The 21216-nt window shown below is 45.7% G+C and overlaps 1 protein-coding gene across 2 annotated transcripts; it reads right to left on the reverse strand.

The window, feature by feature from the left end:
• Positions 1 to 373: 373 nt before the first annotated feature.
• LOC133969926 (platelet-derived growth factor receptor beta-like) lies at positions 374 to 20912 on the reverse strand. Of its 2 annotated transcripts, none has more exons than XM_062406655.1 (28): positions 20645 to 20912; positions 20256 to 20352; positions 19481 to 19536; positions 19301 to 19395; positions 19018 to 19213; positions 18684 to 18941; positions 14212 to 14342; positions 14042 to 14123; positions 13885 to 13959; positions 7836 to 8016; positions 7467 to 7582; positions 7252 to 7363; positions 7075 to 7174; positions 6870 to 6978; positions 6317 to 6411; positions 5354 to 5483; positions 3564 to 3668; positions 3348 to 3452; positions 3169 to 3271; positions 2879 to 3015; positions 2500 to 2615; positions 2113 to 2235; positions 1915 to 2026; positions 1738 to 1834; positions 1510 to 1615; positions 1326 to 1425; positions 1020 to 1137; positions 374 to 944 (listed from the first exon to the last, which is right to left on the reverse strand). In XM_062406655.1, the coding sequence occupies exons 2-28, from the start codon at positions 20264 to 20266 to the stop codon at positions 857 to 859; spliced, it is 3057 nt and encodes a 1018-aa protein (XP_062262639.1). In that variant the 5' UTR covers positions 20267 to 20352; positions 20645 to 20912; the 3' UTR covers positions 374 to 856. The 2 variants fall into 2 exon arrangements, with proteins under 2 accessions (XP_062262639.1, XP_062262638.1); XM_062406654.1 differs by having other exon boundaries at positions 5354 to 5486; positions 20645 to 20911.
• Positions 20913 to 21216: the final 304 nt, after the last annotated feature.

Genomic DNA, 21216 nt, shown 5'->3' on the forward strand with positions numbered 1-21216 from the left:
CAGTCTGTCTGTCTGTCTGTCTGTCAGTCTGTCTGTCTGTCTGTCTCTCTGTCTGTCAGTCTGTCTGTCTGTATGATTTAGTGGTTCGTTCTTTTCTCTCTGATGTTTGTTCAAGTGTTTTTGATCAGTTTGGTTTTAAATATCTTATTTGATGATTAAAAAACAGGCTGAGACTTCATGATTGACAGCTGACACTGACTCACGATTGGTCGAAACGGTGTATGGGCGGGACCATGATAGGACAGCTCAACTGCACAGACTGACTGTAAAACACGTCATCACCACAAGATGGCAGCATTTTCTCTGAGATACTTTAGCTTGTTTTACTGGAAGTTGAGACATGTTTATTTCAAACATGAAAACAGACTCAGACTTTGTTTCTTCTTGTTTAATAAAAATATTCAGTTAATAGGAAAACTTGATACAGGATAATTGAAGAATAAAAAAGTTTCAGATCTGATCCAGGACCTGATGAACTCCAGGCGCCTGTTCTACGAAGCGGGTTAAACAGATCCAGGACCACTTTACGTTACGCTTGATTTCACCGAACAAACACAGTCTGGCTTAACGGTCACATGACGCTCGTTAGCAACTACTTCAATTAACTCAGGTTTTTCTAGATATGAGCGCATGCACATAAAAGGGGGGGGGGGGATACTTCAAATGACCAATCACCTACATAGACAGTTTGACTGACAGCAGAGCCGAGGATCAAACTGTTGTATAATAAAAATCTGAGCAGAACAAACAGAAACAGTTCCAGATGCTGAGTGCAGGGAGAACATCTGGTAAAACATTTGGGCTTGAGAGAAGGTGGTTCTTGACCCTCTGCTCTGCCTGTCAGGCATCACAAGCCTCACAGGCAGCTCTCCTCATCTTCCGCTTCCTGTTTACCCTCTGATGATGTCACTTCCTGTGGTTGTGGTGTATCTGAGCGATGGAGACTGCAGAGGAAACATCATCATCACCGATCTCACAATAAAAGTGTTTTCTCTTCAAAATAAAAGTCGATCTCGTACCTGGCTGCGTCCAGCGCAGCGCTGCCACTTGTTTCTATGGTGATGATGTAAGTACCGTGGGAGGGGCCCGCCCCCTCCGGCCCCGTCATGTGACGTTTCACAGGAAGGGCGGGGCTTCCTGTTAGGAAAAAGTGGGTGGGGTTTTTATTTAGTAATAACCACAGACAAGTACCGTGTTGATATGATGTTGTGTCGTTGTTGGTGTCTAATTGTGTTGTCTTGTTGATGTTTTGGTGGGTTGTCTGTGTCGTGTGTTACCGTGTGTTTGTGTTTAGCTGTGTTGTGTGTGTGTATATGTTGTGTTACCTTGTATGTCTGTCTGGTCCTCAGCCGATCTGATTAGACTCTGTCTTGATCGAACAACAGCTGGATCCTTCAGGAAGTTCTTTGTGAGCTGGATGTAACGCTGACACACAACAACAACACAACATGAATGTCCTGGATCAGCTGTGTGAGACACTGATGACAGTGTGTCTTAGTGTGCTTGTACCTTGTTGTGTTCTTCAGACAACAAGTTTCCAATGGAGACGAGGAGAGAAGAGAAGGACGGTCTAAGCTGAGGCTCCGCCTCCCAGCAACGTGTCATCAGCTGGAAGCTACCCACACACAACAGACACAACAGACCCACAACACAGACAACACACACACACACAACAGACATCTTTAGACTGAGAGTCTTCAAAGTGTGTTGTGTAATGTGTTGCGTGTTGTGTCGTACATGTGAAGCGGAGCGTGTTCCGGTCGGCTCATCCTGGTTCCTCTCTTCAGAGCAGAGGAGAACTCGTGGGTCCCGGGGAGGTCGGGGGGGCTCTCACCTGAGACAAAATACAAACCAAGGTCACTTGACGCTTCGCCGCTCGTGTACTTCAGTTCAGACTGGTTCACACTGGTTTACCCAGAGAGAAGATCTCCCACAGTAAGACTCCGAAGGACCACACGTCGCTCTGGCAGCTGTAGATGCTCTGGAAGATGCTCTCTGGAGACATCCACTTGAGCGGCAGGAAGCTCTGAACAACAACAGGAAGTGAATGCTGTTTGTGAGCGGGTGTTCATCGATGCTGGTTACTGAGGTGAATTCAAAACGTGAACTGACGTTTCCTCTGGCGATGTAGTCCTGGTCCTTCATCGGGTCCCGCGCCAAACCAAAGTCACAGACCTTCACCAGCTTTCCCTCACAGACCAGGACGTTCCTCGCTGCCAGGTCTCTGTGGACGCACTTAGGAACAACAGGACACGTGAATGAACACGTGTGTTCATTTGAAACATGCTAAAACACAATGACGCCAGCTAAGCAGTGACAGAACATAATAACACCAAACTCAACATACTATCACACAATACACTAACACACAACATGTTAACAAACAGGATTTCCATGAGTGTCCATCAGCATGAATTATCCTTTACACAACATGCTAACACATGACACAACATGCTAACACATGACACAACATGCAACAGTCTACCATTGTGTTCATACGTTTCTGGAGGAGAGGAAGTCCATGGCTTGACAGATCTGGTAAGAGAAGCTCAGGAGGTCATTGAGGCCTAGGAGAGGGGAGTCATTGAGGAGGAGAGAGGACGCCTCCTGTTGGTCTGAAGGAGAACAACAGGACAGGTCATATCCCTGCAGCTGCTTATCAATCGGGATTAATTTATAGTCCCGGTAATAATCTCAACCCCCCAAATAAATAAGTGAATAAAAAACATAGGTGAAGAACTGTGATTACAACTGAACAACTCTAATCACAAAGAACCGGTCCTAATAAAACCTGTCAATCACCAGACCCCAGAGAACCACGCTACACACCAAGGTAGAACTACGTGACAGATCACAGGTTGTGGTCATGTCTCATCACCTGGTGCTGCGTACGGCGACTTGTCGGGCGACTCGTCGGGCGCCAGTTCGATGCTGGTGCAGCTCAGCTCGTTCATGGCGACGCCCTCAGCGCTCCCTCTCTCTTGATTCATGTCCATATAACCTCCATCACTGTCACTGCAGGGAGAGACACGTCATTTCCATGTGTCTGTGTGTTTATGTATTTATGTTTGTATGTGTGCCTGTGTGTGTGTGTATAGTGTGTGTGTCTAGTGCGTGCTTCTGTGTGTGTGTATGTTTGTGTGTTTGTGTGTGTGTGTGTGTGTTGACCTCTTGTTGTGTGGGTCACTCAGCAAGAAGTTGTGTTTGTTTCTCTGCAGGAAGTTAACCAAGTCTCCATGACGACAGAGCTCAGTGATCAGATAGACAGGTCCTAAACAGACAGACAGGTAAATATTGTCTCACCTCCTCCATCACTTGATAAAAGTATTCAACGTGCACATGCGTACCTCCTCTCGTGCACACTCCCAGCGGGTTGACAATGTTCATGTGAGGACCGAGATGAACGAGAACCTTCATCTCGGACATCAAAGACTGAACTGCTCCACTGTTTTCTGTACACACACACACACACACACACACACACACACACACACACACACACACGTCAACGAACGAACAAGTCAGGCAGAGACAGACAGGTTGAGAGAGAGACAGATACTCACTCTTGAGCATCTTCACAGCTGCTTTTGTCGTAGAATTCGAATCAATCAAATCAGAAACTTTTCCTTCAACGACTCGACCGAACGCACCTGAACCCAACACCTGACCTGGAGAGAGAGAGAGAGAGAGAGAGAGAGAGAGAAAGAGAAAGGGAGACAGGCAGAGAGAGAGAGAGAAAGAGAGACAGGCAGAGAGAGAGAGAGGGAGAGAGAGAGAGAGAGAGAAAGAGAGACAGGCAGAGAGAGAGAGAGAGAGAGAAAGAGAGACAGGCAGAGAGAGAGAGAGAGAGAGAGAGAGAAAGAGAGACAGGCAGAGAGAGAGAGAGAGAGATAGAGAGAGAAAGAGAAAGGGAGACAGGCAGAGAGAGAGAGAGAAAGAGAGACAGGCAGAGAGAGAGAGAGGGAGAGAGAGAGAGAGAGAGAAAGAGAGACAGGCAGAGAGAGAGAGAGAGAGAGAGAAAGAGAGACAGGCAGAGAGAGAGAGAGAGAGATAGAGAGAGAAAGAGAAAGGGAGACAGGCAGAGAGAGAGAGAGAAAGAGAGACAGGCAGAGAGAGAGAGAGGGAGAGAGAGAGAGAGAGAGAAAGAGAGACAGGCAGAGAGAGAGAGAGAGAGAGAAAGAGAGACAGGCAGAGAGAGAGAGAGAGAGATAGAGAGAGAAAGAGAAAGGGAGACAGGCAGAGAGAGAGAGAGAGAGACAGAGAGAGAGAGAGAGAGAACTAGTATTACGTCCCACTGAACTATAGTTAAAACTTCACAACATTAGCTCACATGCAGAAGATATCCATTTCCCACGAGTCCACAGATTTAAATCAACACACAACTTAATAACAACAGACAACACTATTATCAGTTCAAAATAAAAGATAAATAATGTGTGTATGTGTAAGGGTGTGTTGTGTGTTCACATTCATTGACTCCTGAGCAATAGAAATAAATAATTAGAACAAATCACATCTTCAATGTCAAGAATACATGAAGAAGAACAGCCGCTGTAGTTAAATGGTCTTTATAGCATTTTTTGTGGCATTTTAAAGAAGAGCAGTTCTTTGCCTCCTGTGAGAAGCCATCCCATAATTTAGCTCCTCTATGATGAATACAAAATTGACCTCTGTTAATGAGGAATCAGGGAAGTGGAGGATCTGAGGATTGACGGGTGTAATAAAGTGGATCTGTGAATTTGGTTTGAAGTAAATCTTCAGTTGCTCAGGGATATTTCCTTAAATTGAGCTTAACTTCAAAATAAAAACATATATTTGAAAAATATCATAAAGAACTGACAGAGAGTTCCAGCTACGACAGGTTAGGTTGACTCACAGAGCACAGAGCTTGTTAGCTAGTTCATAACCAATATTGACAAACAATTCATAATATTTTTGAGCTATATCAAATGGATTGTTGAGAGTACTTCCACCCTCTAGAAACTGATTTATTATTTTCCACGTAGTTTTAATATCCTTTGAACAACAGTTATTCAATGTTTGCAAACCTAATAGTATTATTATATTTATTTCAATTAGTTTGTAAAAGCAGAAATATTCTTTACAAAGTCCTGACAGTATTACTTGATGGGCCGAGCCAATTGGAAAAACGAAAAGCTACAATTTACGTAAGTTTTGATATTCCAAATCAGCATTCTCTTCTTTAAATAAAATGTCATGAAACTATAGCTGGCATGATAAAAAAGTAATTTTATCCATAACTCTTCAGTATATTATCTTCTTAGAATCTTAAGCTTTTCTATTGTTATGGGGAAAATGATCTGAAAAAGATCTAAATTTAATATTGTGTTACCTAGTACAATGTTTCCTCGTGGTATTTCCCAGAAAGCATTGTAGGGCAGGTGGGAGGGGTCAAGGTAGGTGAGCTTCTGTCCGTCAGGACTCACAGACTCGATCAGCTTCCAACCGGCTTCGTACCGACGCTTCTGGCAAACAGGAAGACACAGACATAAACAACTCCGGCCGCCAGACCGAGCACAGCTCATATTTCTTCGTTCAGATAAATCCGGTTCAGTTTTAGATAGATAGATAGATAGATTGATACTTTATTAATCACACGTTTATGGATCTGATGAGTTTGAAGTCTGCAGCTGCTGTCATGGCTAGATTGTCTCGTTGCCATAGTAACCAGATCTACTTCTAACGTAGTCCTTAAACTAAAGTTAACATTAAAACTCCTGAATGACGGTTCCTGGTTGACCTTTCACCTCCTGTCCACAGGCTCCTTCAACTCGACTGTTCCATTCACTCGTGACGTCCCCTGTGAAACCGTCTGATTGGCTGAGACTGTTTCTACTTGGTGTAGGTTTACACCAAGTAGAAACCGTCAAAGGTCAGAGGTGAAAGGTCAACCAGGAACCGTAGGTGTAAACCTACTCGACAATAAATCCTTTCTGATGCTGATTCTGATTCTGATAGATGACAGTAATGCACCTTGATGTGTGTTGCCAATGCACCAGACAAAGAAGAAGAAGAAGAAGAAACATGACACCAGCGTCTGCCTCTGACCTTACCGGGTTTCAAATGGACTCATGTCCGTTAATGATCCTCTGATAAGGGCCGGTTGTGGTTCTCTGTCAGGCCTGTTTGGTTCTTTTGGTTTACACTTGACTCATGTGACCCAATTACCCCAAAGATCCATTAGCTGCAGAACATTGTTTAAAGTCCTTGGGCTTCAGTCACAAGAGAAGAAGACTGTGGGCTGAGGGGTGAAAGATCAGGGCTGCACCACCTGCATGCCGTTCTGAGTACTGACCTTTCTCCAGAGGACGATGAGAACGATGAGGAAGAAGACAGCGATGATGACCAAAACCAGAACTGCTGCTAATACAGCAACCTGAGACAGGAGAGCTGGAGACATGAGAGAGACAAACAGAGAGACAGTCAAGCAGAGTCATAAATCAGTCCTATCAGTACTTCATTAGTACGTCATCTGTCATTTAACAGTACTTCATTAGTACCTCATCTGTCCTTTATCTGTACAACATCAGTACTACATCTGTCCTACATCAGTACTTCATCAGTCCTTCTTCTGTCCTTCAACAGTACTTCATTAGTACCTCATCTGTCCTTTATCTGTACAACATCAGTTCTACATCTGTCCTACATCAGTACTTCATTAGTACCTCATCTGTCCTTTATCTGTACAACATTAGTTCTACATCTGTCCTACATCAGTACTTCATTGGTACCTCATCTTTCCTTCATCAGTACTTCATTAGTACCTCATCTGTCCTTTATCTGCACAACATTAATACCACCTCAGTACTACATCAGTACTACAGTAGTGTATCGGTGGAAGTACTTACAGGGCGACAGGACTCTCAGGTCTCTGACACGTCGTCCTGCCGAGTTTTTTGCTTCACATCGAACAGCTGACAGAGAGGTGAGAGCCTGAAGAGTCAACTTACTGTGAACCTTCACACACAGACACACACACACACAAAAAGCTGTCAGTCATCTTTATAACCTCTCACCCCTGATGATGATGTCACTGATGACATCATTAGTTACCTGGGTGACTCCTCTTTCAACCTCACTGACGTTCTCCTGCAGGGACACGCCCACCGAGGCTGCTGATAGGCTCGTCCAGCCCCCTGTCACATTACTGCATCTGCAGGAGACCCTGTTATTATGGCAACATATGTGTGTCTACATGTGTGTGTTAAGTGTGTATGTGTGTGTTGTTACCTGTGTGAGGTGTTACATATATACCAAGTGACAGAAGGGGGCGGAGCTCCCTCGCTGACACACAACACTGCCTTACTGCTGACCTCCGACAGAGACGTGATCCTGGGGGGTGCTGCACACACGTACTCACAAAAAGACACAGACAGGTAAAGACACACATACTTTAAATTCACACACACACAGACAACGACACACACGCAGGTAAACTCTCTGACCTTTGACCTTGAGGTTGAAGACGACCTCCTCGATGCCGTCGTCATTGGAAACAGTTGCTGTATAACTTCCTGTCTGATCCATCGGGACTCGAACCAGCGTTAGTGTGGTCTCATACCTGCACATCAATCAATCAGTCAATCAATCAATCAATCAATCAATCAATCAATCAATCAATCAATCAGTCAATCAATCAATAGTCAATCAATCAGTCAATCAACCAATCAATCAATCTATCTATCAATCAATCAATCAATCAATCAATCAATCAGTCAATCAGTCAATCAGTCAATCTATCAATCAATCAATCAGTCAGTCAATCAATCAATCAATCAATCAATCAATCAGTCCTACTGTGACCTCCGACCTACCTGCAGCCCGTCAGGTGTGTGGTTGTAATGGAGGAGGTCTCCATGGAGACAGTCTGGTTGTCTCTGGTCCAGGTGACAGTCGGAGTCGGGTACGCATCGATTTCCACAGTGAGCGCCACCGTGTGGTGGAGGAGAGATGACACGCTGGTGTCACCTGACCACAGGTAGACATAGCCTCGCTCTGCCGAGAGAAAGAGAGAGAGAGAGAGAGAGAGAGATAGAGGGAGATAGAGAGAGAGAGAGATTTGATTTTTCACAAACACTTTATTTACATATTTTTCATTTTACAAAACACTTGTTTACAGCATTTATTCAATAAAAATAAAAAAAGTGCTGCTGTTAAAAAACTTCAGTCTGTTAAAAAGTGTGGAAAGGACCGCTCATTGTTGGTGACGGTGCAGAGGATGTCATTAAAACACCAAATTCTTTTAAAAGACTCGAGATCAGATACCATCGTGTAAAAACCGAACTCGAGTCGGAGTCTGGCCCGGAGGTTTACCACCCACACCGCCCCCCCGCTTCCTGCCCGTTCTTGTTCTCTACCCTGTTTTTTCTACTATGTAAATGGCCATCTTGGCCTCACCTGAGAGGTGGTTCAGGAGCTGCCACTTATCTTTATCTGCTTTGTTGTAGGCAGCTCCCATGATAAAAACCTTCTCAGTAAAAGTGATGTTACAATCACTAAAAACCGCAGTTAAAAGAGTGAAGAAACCTGAAAGTCTCTTGCACTCAGTAAAAACGTGATAAATTGTTTCACGTATGTCGCAAAATGGACATTAAGAACGGTGGGATTAAGAATGGAAATAAAAGCGTTGGAAGCGACGGCGCCGTGTAAAATTCTCGACTGGAGGTCGCCTGTTCTTTTCTTGAGGGGAGGTTTATATAAAATCCTCCACTGCGGGCTGGGTCCATGATCCCCCCACCTCCGTGACCACACAGTGGGGGGTCTGTTGCTCAGTCCGGTCTGGTGGATGCTTTTCACACAGTTCCTGTAAAGTGTCTCTTTGTCCATTTTGTATAACGTTAGTTTGTGTGTGTTTTTTTCAGTTAGTAGGGGGCCGGTCTTTTCTCCCAGGCCTGGGCTCAGGATAATTTCTGGGTAGGGGTCTGCAGCCTCTGGTGTGGTTTCCCCCCTCTGGTAGGCCCTCAGGAGGTCCTTTTCCTGGATGGAGAGCCTCTGGGTCCAGAGCTCCAGGATCCTCTGGGCCATCCGGGTAGACTGCAGCCCCAGCAGGGAGCCCAGGGCCTGGGTGTTGTTGAGTGCCGGCCCCACTGCATCCACCAGCTGCTGTAGGGTCACTGTTCCAGACCAGGTCAGAGCCGCCATTAGGCCGGGTGGTGATGTGTTGCTGACGTCCAGTCTGGCTCCATTCACGAGTGGTTCTCTCAACAACCAGTACAGAGAGGCTGCTTTTGGACACCTTGTTTTTTTTAAAAAGGGCCCATGATTTAAAAACACCTTGATAAAAAGGAGGCAACCCACTTAGTTTTTATAATTTAGAATCTGTTAAAAACAGAGCATCATCCAACCCCAGGTTATTGGCACGCCTAAGGATGCTGCTGGCCACATCTCTCCACACCAGAGCTGCTGGACCTGTGAGGTACTTTTTAATGAATTGAAGTCTAAAAGTTGCAGTCCGGCTGGCCAGGTGGACGAGGCCCTGTCCCCCCTCCTCCCTGGCTAAAAACAGCACCCCCTGTGGCACCCAGTGTAGACCCCCCCAGAAAAAATCCACCATTTTCTTTTGTAAAGTCGAAAGCAAGCCAGGGGGGGGGTTCCACACACATTAGGTGGTGCCACAGTTGGGATGCCACAAGATTATTTAAAACCAGTACCCTCCCTCTAAAAGACATTTTTGGGAGCAGCCATTTCCATTTTAACAGTTTGTTTTCTATATTTTCTGTGACGTTCTCCAAGTTCTTCTTATGTATATCATCGTTTCCTAAAAACACCCCGAGGTACTTTTTGCCCTCCCTCTTCCATTTCAGGTTTTTGGGGGGGAACTGGGAGACCGCCAGGCCAGTCCCCGACCGCGAGGGCTTCGCTTTTTCCAATTCAAACATCTACATCCGTCTGGTCTTTAATAAAAACAATAAGATCGTCGGCATAATGCAATAAAATCATGTTGCCACTAAAACCAGGATAAAACACACCTTGAATGCTAGAACGTATTCTGCGGAGGAGAGGTTCCAAGGAGAGTGCGTAGAGCATCCCCGACAGAGCACAGCCCTGCCTGACCCCTCTACCTACCCTGAAGGGAGCACTCAGACTGCCGTTGATCTTTAACACACTCTCAACGTCACAGTACAGCACCTTGATCTTAGCTATGAAGCCAGCGCTGAAACCAAACTTCCCCGTTACTTGCCACAGGAAGCTGTGTTCAACGCGGTCAAAAGCTTTTTCTTGGTCTAGGGAAATCAAGCCTATATCTACATCGAATGAACTGGAGACATCCAAAATGTTTCGAATGAGGTGGACATTGTCCACCATGGACCTGCCGGGCACGCAGTAGGTCTGGTCCCTGTGAATGACCTGCTCCATAGCCTTCCCCAGCCTGGAAGCCAGTGCTTTGGACAGAAGTTTATAATCCACACAGAGCAATGACACAGGGCGCCAGTTCTTGATGTCCTGCAGGTTGCCCTTCTTCGGGAGCAGTGTGAGGACCGCCCTCCTGCAGGACACTGGCATGGAGCCAGACGCCAGACACTCATTAAAAACCTGTAAAAGATCGTGCGATAAAATGCCCCAGTAAGCTTTATAAAACTCCGGGGTCAGTCCGTCAATGCCAGGAGCCCGCCGTCCCTGCATGCCCTGCAGGGCGGTCAGCAGCTCCTGCATCCGGAGGGGGGCAGCGAGCTGTGAGTTGCACTCTTCCGAGATCTGAGGTAGTTCTGTACAGAACTCCTCCCTGCCTGTGTTTTTTTCCTCAGAAGAGTACAGCGCTTCATAAAAACTCACAGCCCGCTCTCTTATCTGGCGTGGCTCCATCAGCTCTTCCCCTGTGTCTGAGAGCAGGGTGTGGATTACTCTGCTCTGCCCGTTCTTTTTCTCCAGACTGAAGAAGTAGCTAGTTGGAGCATCCATTTCACTGATGTTCAGGAACCGAGACCTGACTAACGCGCCCTGTACTTTACGTTCCAACAGGTCGGCTAAAGCCATTTTTTTTTCTTTGAGGCTTTCGATATAACCTTGATTTCCGGTGGACTCACTTAAATGTTCTAGTTCCACTATGTCGGTCTCTAGATCTTTCATAGATCGGGTGGCGTCTCTTGTGACATTGAGGGTGTGTTGTTGACACAATAAGCGAATTTGTGTCTTACCGTGGTCCCAACACTGCCTAAGATTACTAAACTCGCCCTTCCTCTTTCTAAAAACACCCCAGAAATACGTAAGAACATCTGTAAAACTCTTATCGAATGTTAAAACAGAATTAAAATGCCAATAGGCGCTCTTGGGTAAAACATTCCTGATAAACACATGACATAAAAGCAGGGAATGATCACTAAAACCAGCCGGCATGATGGCACAGCTTTTAAAAATGTTAAAATGATGTTTAAAACAATAAATCCTGTCTAACCTGGCTGAGGAGATCCTACTCTCTCTGATGTGAGACCAGGTGTACTGTCTGCAGTCTGGGTGCATCCTCCTCCACACGTCCACCATGCCATGAGAGCGGACCAGCTGCTTTAAGGCGTGCTGAGAGGCTGGATGAGGCTCTGCGGGGTTGCGGTCTAGAATCGCATCTTCAGTGCAGTTAAAATCCCCCCCCAAGATTAAAAAACCCCCATGGCACAATCATTAAGAATTTCACTTATTTTCAGTAAAAAGGGCTTCCTCTCTGCACCGGTTGCTGGAGCATAAACGTTAATAAAAACAGCAGTAAAATGGTCGAACTGAGCTTTGGCTAAAAGAAGCCTCCCCTGGATCACATGTTTGACCTCCAGCGAGTTTGGTTTAAAAGCCGTGGAGAAGAGGAAGCCCACTCCTGTGCTCATGGAAGTGTTGTGACTTAAAATGGCCTCCCCTCCCCACTCCCTCCTCCAGTCAGACTCATTATTAAAATCACTATGCGTTTCTTGTAAAAACATGACATCAATTTATTTCATTTTCATAGTTTCATAAATACAAGTTCTTTTCTTTTGATCTCTTGCACCGTTCACGTTTAAAACCCCAACTCTAAAAACATCCATGTTGTTTAAAATGTTAGAAACAAAAACAGAAAACAATAAATTAATTAATACACACATTGCTGTCCTTTCCATCACTGCTCAGTTGTCTCTTTGCTCTGAGCACCAGTTTTTTTAACCTAAAAACTTCCTGGTCTGTGAGGCCAGACTCCTCCCTCTGGTTGACGTGGAGTCTGGCCGAGGAAATAAAAAGACCGAGATCTGGGAAGTGCTCCTCAAGTTTGAGTTGCTGATTTTTTGTTTGATGTAAAAATGATTTAAATTTGTCTACTGTGAACATTTTCTTTTTTTGACTGCTGTTAAAAAGGCGGAAAGTCGCTGCTATCAGACACACACTCACTTTCACTCACATCACTCTCCATTTGCACTTTACTGTTCTTTGATTCATTTAAACCTGTCCTGGTTGATCTCCTGCGTTTTACTGTTTTCTTTTCTTTTATTGCTTCTTCCTCCATCTCCTCCTCCTCCACCTGCTCACTCCACACCATCCTGCCCTCAGCTGCTTCTCCTCCTCTCCTTCCACTGTCCCCTCCCTCCTGCTCAACGCTTTTTTCTTCACCCGTGACCTCCTCCACCTGTTTGCTAACCACACCACCCTCTTCCTCCCCTTTATCTCCCATCTCCCGTTCCTCTTCCTCACCCACAACATCCTCCACCAACACATCCCCCCCAACACCCGGTGTATTAACAGAACTCATCCCTCGTGATGGCTCGGTCACAGCCTCGCTTCTCCGTGGAGATGTTGGTGGAGAAGCGCGTGGGGCTGCTTTCGGCCGCTCAGCTGTGGCGGACCGCCCCGCGGCGAACGGCTCTCTGGAGGAACCGGCCAGCGTGGGGGGGGTCGACCAGCACGTAACCCCCTTTTCTAAAATGTACAGCAAAGCTCCGCAAGCTCACTCAGCCCGCAAGGCTGTGATTGGTCTGCTCTACATCCCTTCTGGAGCTGCATTTCCGGTTTCATGCCCCATAACACCGGCAGAAATCACGGAAGATTTAGAAGAACGAATATGGACCAAATAGAAGAGCACTTGGCAGAAGATATCCGATAGTATGATCACTTGTATAACCTGTCACTGACTGGCGGATTTGTCCGCCAGAAAAAGGCTACGAGGAGCCGCAGTGGCTATGTAAATAAACAATCGACGAAGAAGAAAGAAGGCGTCTCTAAGGTCGTCTCGACAAAAAGCATTACTCCGCCTAGTGTTCTGGCGCGGAAATGCTTTGTAAGACGCGCAACGGTTGGGGAAGCATGAATGAAAACGAGTCTTGCGCCACAGCGGCGTGAAAAGACGCAGACGCAGTCGCAGAAGCATGTTTCAGGCTTAAGTGATTTAAAATTACAGCCCAAACCACCAGAAAATAAACTACTGTGAATATAATGTGCTATGTGAATGAAAAAATATAACATTAACAAACAAACAAAGAGAAATATAGAACGAAAATCACACTCTGCCACTCGCTCACGCACCAAACTCCCAGCATGCACCGAGAGAGAGAGAGAGAGAGAGAGAGAGATAGAGAGAGAGACAGGGAGATAGAGAGAGAGAGAGGGAGAGAGAGAGAGAGAGAGAGAGAGAGAGAGAGAGAGAGACAGGGAGATAGAGAGAGAGAGAGGGAGAGAGAGAGAGAGGGAGAGAGAGAGAGATTAATCTATATTTTCTGACTGTGTGTGTACGTGTGTCTGTACGTGTGAGTTTGTCTGTGTGTGTACGTGTGAGTTTGTCTGTGTGTCTGTACGTGTGAGTTTGTCTGTGTGTGTACGTGTGAGTTTGTCTGTGTGTGTACGTGTGAGTTTGTCTGTGTGTGTGTGTGTGTGTGTGTGTGTGCGTGTGTGTGTATACATGTATGTGTGTGTACGTACCCAGTACAGTGACTGTGATGTTCTTCTTCACTCTTTGATCTCGTGTCCTCTCCTGAACCTCACACTCATACACACCTACGGGACAGACACACTTTGACTTAATGTTAACACATCATCAATCACTACTGATGTTGTTGTTTTACAGTTGTTGACTGACCTGAGTCTGCCACTGTTGTTGTGGAGATGTTAACAAAGGAGCGAATCTGATTGGGCAGCAAGTCCGTGAGAGGTTCAACTTCCTGAAACAACACAAGACAGAGAGCCAATCAGAGTTCAGACAGACAGACAGGGGGATAGAGGGGGAGACACAGACCGACAGACAGGTACCTGTCTGCGGGGGAAGGTCCAGGAGAAATAAACGTTCTCTAAATCTTTAACTGTACAGTTGACTATGAGAACCTCCCCCTGTTTCAACACACTGCTGGAGACAGACAGGTCCACATCCATCACCTGAGGCCCTGAGAGACAGACAGGTGGAGAGACAGGTAGTGAGGGAGACAGAGAGAGGTACAGAGAGACAGACATGTTTAGATTAGATTTGAATAAATGAAATAACAGTCAACACAAGTTTGAGGAATTATTTTTCCGCAATGACAACACAATGAAACGTTTTGTTTTGTTTTGTCAGAATAGTCTTTGATTGGCTTTGATCATGTTGTGTGTGTTAGTGTAACATATGATCGTGAGAATCAAAAAGAATCCATTATTGTGATGGGTTGACCAGAGAGTTTTTAATTGATCAGAGATGTAAACACAGGTTTTGGGTGAAGTCTGTGTCTGAAGTCCAGAAAGTGTTTTGGATGTGTTGACCTGGAGGTTGTTGTTGTCCCGACACCAGGTGACTGTGTGAATGACCAGATGCTGGTACTGATCTTTGTGGTTGCTGGTGATGAGTCTGATTACAGTTGCGTCTTCTTGTTTGCATGTATGGAAAAGGTGTGAGAGTTGTGTAGTGATTTGGTTGGAGTAGAGGGAGAAGAGCCATGATGACAGGACTCCGAGGGCAGGATTATGTTTTATTTATCTTAACCAGCTAATGCTTCTCAGTAATGTGAGTGTGATCGTCCTGTAGTTGTTGAGGCAGCAGATCTTGGTTGATTGTAGCACAATGATTACGGTTGCGTCTTTGTAATTGTGTTGTGCTGTTGGGCAACAGCCCAGTGAGGTGACCAGATACTGGGGCCGAGTTTCAGACAAAGGGGTTGTTATCACTGAGGCCTTGTGGGTAGGGGTGCACCGATGTATCGGCCGTACATCGGTAGCGGCCGTTATTCGCCTCGTTTACTGATATCGGCTTATCGGTAATAAACTTGACTTTCACCGATATCATTGGCCGATGTTCATATTTGTGGTAAAACCGCTGGGCACGTGCCGTGGCTGGGGGAGCAGTCGCTCCGTCGCCCTCCTCTCCGCGCCGCCGGAGGCTCAGTGTGCGGCACCGGGAGGTCCTCACCCGGTGGCGCCTCATGGCGTCGCTGGTGCGGGGGCTTTCTTTCTCTTGGACCGCGGGGCGGTGTCCATGTCGGAGGGGACTGGCTACGCGGTCAGCGGCGGCCACTCTGGACGCGTGTCGGGCCCTTCTCGCGGATCACCTCAGCTACGGCGACCGCTGGGGGAACCATCTGTTCGCGCGGGTGTTGACGCGATGTGATTACTGCCCGACACTAAAAACAGGTCAAACTGAGGAGGGCTTGTTAAGTTATCTTGACTCACGCAGTGTAACTTGTGTAACAGTGTAAGTATGAGCGTAGCGTCTGTTTAAGTACTTTATTCTCATGTGCATCGGCTCTATTCATCCGTCTCATGCACAGGTAACAAGGGAATTGACAACATACGTCATACACACAGAAGCCGTAACACATCTAATAAACGGGCAATACTGCTACCGTAAATCAATGAGAAGAGTGTCTCTATAATGATACTTTGACAGGGCTGTTTTAGACAGGGTAAAAAGGTGCTGTTTTAAATTATCCTTGTGGTATTTTGACCAAAATATGTTACAGTCATTTCATTAAGATCCCAAGGAACCATTTCAACTTGCGGTAAAATGGGCATAATATGTCTCTGTTAAATAAAGTTTAGTTAAATCAAAGATTGTTTCATAAATCTGATTAAATTTGTGCTCATTAAAAGATAAGAGTGATGAAGGGCTGACATTTTTTTAAATAGTGCTTTTTAAATAATTATTTAATTATTTTTCTGGCACAAAAGGGTGAATGAATAACAACAAAAAGAAAATAAACAAATATCGGTATCGGTATCGGCTATCGGCCAGATTGTTATTTTAAATATCGGTATCGGCCAAGAATTTCCATATCGGTGCATCCCTACTTGTGGGACATTCCAATCCAACCGTAGAGGTACTTTTGGAGGGAAAACATTCACTCAGCAAGCCCAAGAGTCTCCGCCCACTGAGATCGAATCCTGACAATTCAATTGGCTGATAGCCGTGACCAGCTCCTCAAGTTTAAAACTGCTGAGACATCAAAAATCTTCGCCATTTACCCTGCTCTGAAGACGTCAACAGACCCCCCCGGGTCTTCCAGATGATTTAGTTGCTAAAACGGGGCAATTACAAATATTCGTTTGTTTAGTTTTCATTTTCTTTTATCTTAAGTTGAATCTTATTTTGAAAGACTATTTTTGTTTTTAACTTGAAAAGGCAGCGCACAGGAAGCCCACTCGCAGGCCAAGCTCAGAGACTTTCTTTTCCACGATCCCCAGAACTGCGCCACAGCTGATCATCCCTGAAGGAGGACGAGGCAACATTCTGTTGAAGAAGACGAACGAGGTTTAATTCCGTTCCAAGAGCAAGAGAAATTCGCTCTATTCGGCCCAGCGCTGATCTCCGTTGCAACTACTAGACCCACCGGAGCACCGCTTAACAGGCCAGGACTTCACTCATTAGTTCTCCAGGAATTCGCCGTTCGTGCACGCATCCTGAGGTTCAACCACGAGATTCACCGGACCGCCGGGATATCCGCGCTAAACGCGCATGCAACACGGCTGAGGTCATAGTAAGAGGCTTATTGTCTGGACAGACACTAGTATTTATACTTAGCGTGTCATTTTATTTGAGTGTATGTTTGTTTGAAGATCGCCAAATCTGTTTTCAGCCGTGTAACACACGGCGAACCGAGACGTCACATCCGGTTCCTTTGTCTACTGTGTTTTGAGAAGCGCTAGCTAACGAGACGGCGCTTCCTCTTAACGTGTTACCGTCAGAGATATAGTGCGGAGATTTACATCTGTTAAATTCAGATGTGTCTGCTTTTAGACATCAAGCCCCTCGGCTGTGGAATCATCTACCACTTTCAGTTCGGGAGGCAGTCACCATCTGTTCGTTTAAGAGTAGACTCAAAACCTTCCTTTTTGATAAAGCTTATAGTTAGAGCTAGTTAGTGCACCAGAACGTTACTTGTTCTATTTTATGACACATGACACACGGAGCTTCTCTTTCCAGCTTCTCCTTCCTCTTCTCCATCCCTATCCCCCTTCCCCGGAATCCCTTTGCTTTATCACCCGCAGATCCAGGGCCTCTGTGGCCGCACCATGGATTGCAGTTTGTGGATCACGCACCGGGGGTCGCGGTGTTGGATCCAGTGTGGCGGATTCTGAGTCATGTGGGCTGATCGTGGTGCTGGTGGCGGACCCTGTGTCGCGTTGGCATTGGGCACGTGATCTCGTCATTACGCCATAGCCACTCCCCTTTCTCTTTCTTACACACACACACAGACAGGCAGACACACACGACCACACACACACATTGATACCATCAGTATTACTTGTGTCTCTAAATTGTGATAAGTGCTGCTGCTGCTGTTATCTTTGAAATATTGGAGTTTGTTAAATGAAGAATCATTGAATAACATTAACTTTATTTCCCTTTATTAAATACTTTTGTAATTAAAGTATCGGTTTTCTGTGATTACTTGTGCATATGCATGTGAATACAGCTGGATTACAGCCTGTGCTCGAACTTAAAACCCTTCATTGTTATTTATATAATCATTAATATTAAATATTGAGATTATTAATATAACTTATATCACTTGAGACTGATAATTATAGTTTGACTGGTTGGTCCCTGTAAACAGGGCGGTGCCCCGCGACGATAAGCAATGATTACAGATCGTACTATTCTTAATTGATAAATGTATTGTTTTCATTAATTATTTTACTATTATTAATTGATAACTGTATCATTTCTAATTAACTATTTTATTATTCTTAATTAATAGCTTTATAATTTGTAATTATTTTTAATAAATAATTCCTTATTTTAATAATCATATTTCATGATTATTAATAATTAGCCAACGTCAAATCTACTCCTACTATTGCGCAGCAGCGCGGTACCCTGGTACCGGGAGCTGTTGAAGATTGTGGTGAATATTGGAGCAGCTTTGGATCTGAGTGTTTTCTGCTGGGCTGATTGTGTAGGGCCATCTGCCTTTCTCTTGTTGTTTAAAGATGCTCCTCACTTCCTTCTCCTGGATGTAGACGGGCGGGTGGGGTGTAGCATTGGGGGGGGGGGGGGGCTGTTGCCGGGGAACCAGGTCTATCATTTGCCTCTTTGAGCTCACAGAACTGGGATGGGTCCACATGTCCCTGGGCTGCCTGGTGTCAATGATGGATGAAGTAGCTAGATCTACATAGTTCAGATGAACTTTAACAGACATGACGACATTGGGACACAGAATCTGAGCCTAGCTCAATCTTGACGGCAGAAGGACAGGATTAGTTCAGATCAGATTAATTCAGACGAGGTCTGGTCAAACTAAATCTGATATACTCACCTACAATGCTGAAGACGTAGTACACCTCGGACTCTCTCTCCTCACCTCCGTGGGCAGCCAAGCACACGTATGAAGTGTCGTTCAGACGACCTGTGAAGCCACGGCCCGGCTCGTACGTCCCAGTAACTGGCGTCCTGCTGGGACGTTCGAGCAACAGGACGCTGAGCTGGGGGTTGGACACGACACAGGGGATGGTAACTTCCTCCACCTCCTTCATTACCAAACCTGTACCCACCGGGACTAACCATTCATCTGGACCTGGGGGGGACAGACACATGACGACAGGTCTCACAGGTAGGACATGTGGGTCAATGTCTGTGGGTAATATGGTCACCTTGTCCAGGAATAAACACGTCCACGTGTCTGCTCTGATAGGAAGATGTCTCCTCACAGGTGTATCTTCCAGAATTCCTCCAGGTGACGTTACTGAGCTGCAGGATGCTGCTGGAACCCCGGGTCTCCACGAAGACCCCGTCTACCACAGTGTCCCGAGGTAACCGCCATGTCACCTGACTCCACCCTGAGCACACCTGAGGAGACAGACAGGTACCTGAACACGTTTGAGGAGACAGACAGGTACCTGAACACACTTGAGGAGACAGAGAGGTGACACTGACCACAGTGAAGTTGGAGTTAGAGACCAGCAGAACTTCAGAGGCTGATGGGAGCAGCTCCAGACAGACGCCCCCTTCAGGATGAACCAGGAACACACCTGCAGGCAGACAGGTACACAGACAGACGGGTAGACAGACAGGTATCAGTCCACCTGTAATTTGTATTTCATTTTTGTAACCTACCCAGCAGGAGGTGCAGCAGGTTCCGGCTTCTGATGGGAGATATCATTGCGCTGGTCCTGACCAATAACACAGAGATTTCAAAATAAGAGCCAGACCCGAACCAAGGGAGATTTCTTTTTTTATTTGAAATGATCAGATACACAAGGTTAAATAACCTAAACAACAAATCAGAAAACAGCTCAGGGTATCTCAGCCAATCACAGGTCTCACTGAGCGTGTGGCGGAAGAATGTGAGCCAACCACAGAAGAAGAAAAAATACTTGGGTAGGTATTTCCTGTGGGCAGCGGATAGGAGTCACAGCCAATCAGAGCACAGCAGCTCTGTGCTGCTAAATCCGACAGAAAGAGAGACAGAGAGAGAGAGAGAGAGAGAGAGAGAGAGATAGAGAGAGAGACAGATAGTGAGGGAGAGAGAGAGAGAGAGAGACAGATAGTGAGATAGTGAGAGAGAGAGAGAGAGAGAGAGAGAGAGAGATAGAGAGAGAGACAGATAGTGAGAGAGAGAGAGAGAGAGACAGATAGTGAGATAGTGAGAGAGAGAGAGAGAGAGACAGATAGTGAGAGAGAGAGAGAGAGAGACAGAGAGAGAGAGAGACAGAGAGAGAGAGAGACAGGGAGACAGAGAGACAGAGAGACAGAGAGACAGAGCGACAGAGAGACAGAGAGACAGAGAAACAGAACGACAGAGCGAGACAGAGCGAGACAGAGAGACAGAGAGAGAGAGAGACAGAGCGACAGAGCGATAGGGAGACAGGGAGAAATATGTGTGTCTCACGTCTCTCTCATTCCTCCATGATGAAGGTTGTTTCCTGTATCTTGATTGGCTTAGATCTGATGAATCACAGCTGTCAATCAGAGGCCAGATCAGTTACCTTTGAGAGAAACATCAGCTGATCATTGTCATGACGATACTATTATATTGATTTATAATGAATACATTTTTCCTGAAAATAAAAAAACATTGACGATCCAAAGGGAAGACGATCTGGGTCGGCCCTGTTGGCTGGCTCTGGTAAAGGTCATGAACCTCCTCCATGTTAATTACTGGGACGTGGACCAAATAAGTATTTGTGTTTTTCTGCCGAAACACAAACAAGTTGATTCATCTAAAGAAGAATTTTATCAAATTGAAATAAAGAAGAAAAATGTTTAGTTTCTTCAGACCTTCTGTTTACGCTGCTGATCTTCTTCTTCTTCTTCTTCTTCTTCTTCTTCTTCTTCTTCTTCTTCTTCTTCTTCACTCCTCTTCTTCTTCTTCTTCTCCTTCTTCTTCTTCTTCTTCTTCTTCTTCTTCTTCTTCTTCTTCACTCCTCTTCTTCTTCTTCTTCTTCACTCCTCTCCTTCAGTCTCATTCTAAACACACGACGAATGGAAACCAACATACTGAGTCAGAGAGAGAGAGTCTGCAGGAGAGAGGGAAGGAAAAGAGCAAGAGACATTTACTTAGAGCTAGAGAAAGAGAGAGAGAGTGAGAGAGAGAGAGAGAGAGAGAGAGAGAGAGAGAGAGAGAGAGAGAGAGAGAGAGAGAGAGAGGGAGGGGGAGACTGTTTTCAATCTGTCTCTCTGTCACTCCCCCACCCCCGACAGGAAGTCAACACACACACTCAGTGAAAACGAGTGGAAAACTCACAAAAAGACCTTTCAGTGTCGCGTGTGTGTGTGTGTGTGAGGGGGAGGGGGGTAGAGAGACCTCAGTATCAGCAGTCTTAGTATTGATCAGTAATACATGCGTCAAA

The sequence above is a fragment of the Platichthys flesus genome, chromosome 15, assembly GCF_949316205.1.
Source record: "Platichthys flesus chromosome 15, fPlaFle2.1, whole genome shotgun sequence".
In the NCBI taxonomy this organism is placed as follows: domain Eukaryota; kingdom Metazoa; phylum Chordata; class Actinopteri; order Pleuronectiformes; family Pleuronectidae; genus Platichthys; species Platichthys flesus.

Coding starts and splice junctions, on each gene's coding strand:
- LOC133969926 (XM_062406654.1), bottom strand. Junction 2,236..2,499: donor ACTTCCTCTCCTCCAGAAAC/GTATGAACACAA, acceptor GTTGTTCCTAAG/TGCGTCCACAGAGACCTGGC. Junction 2,027..2,112: donor ACTACATCGCCAGAGGAAAC/GTCAGTTCACGT, acceptor GTTGTTGTTCAG/AGCTTCCTGCCGCTCAAGTG.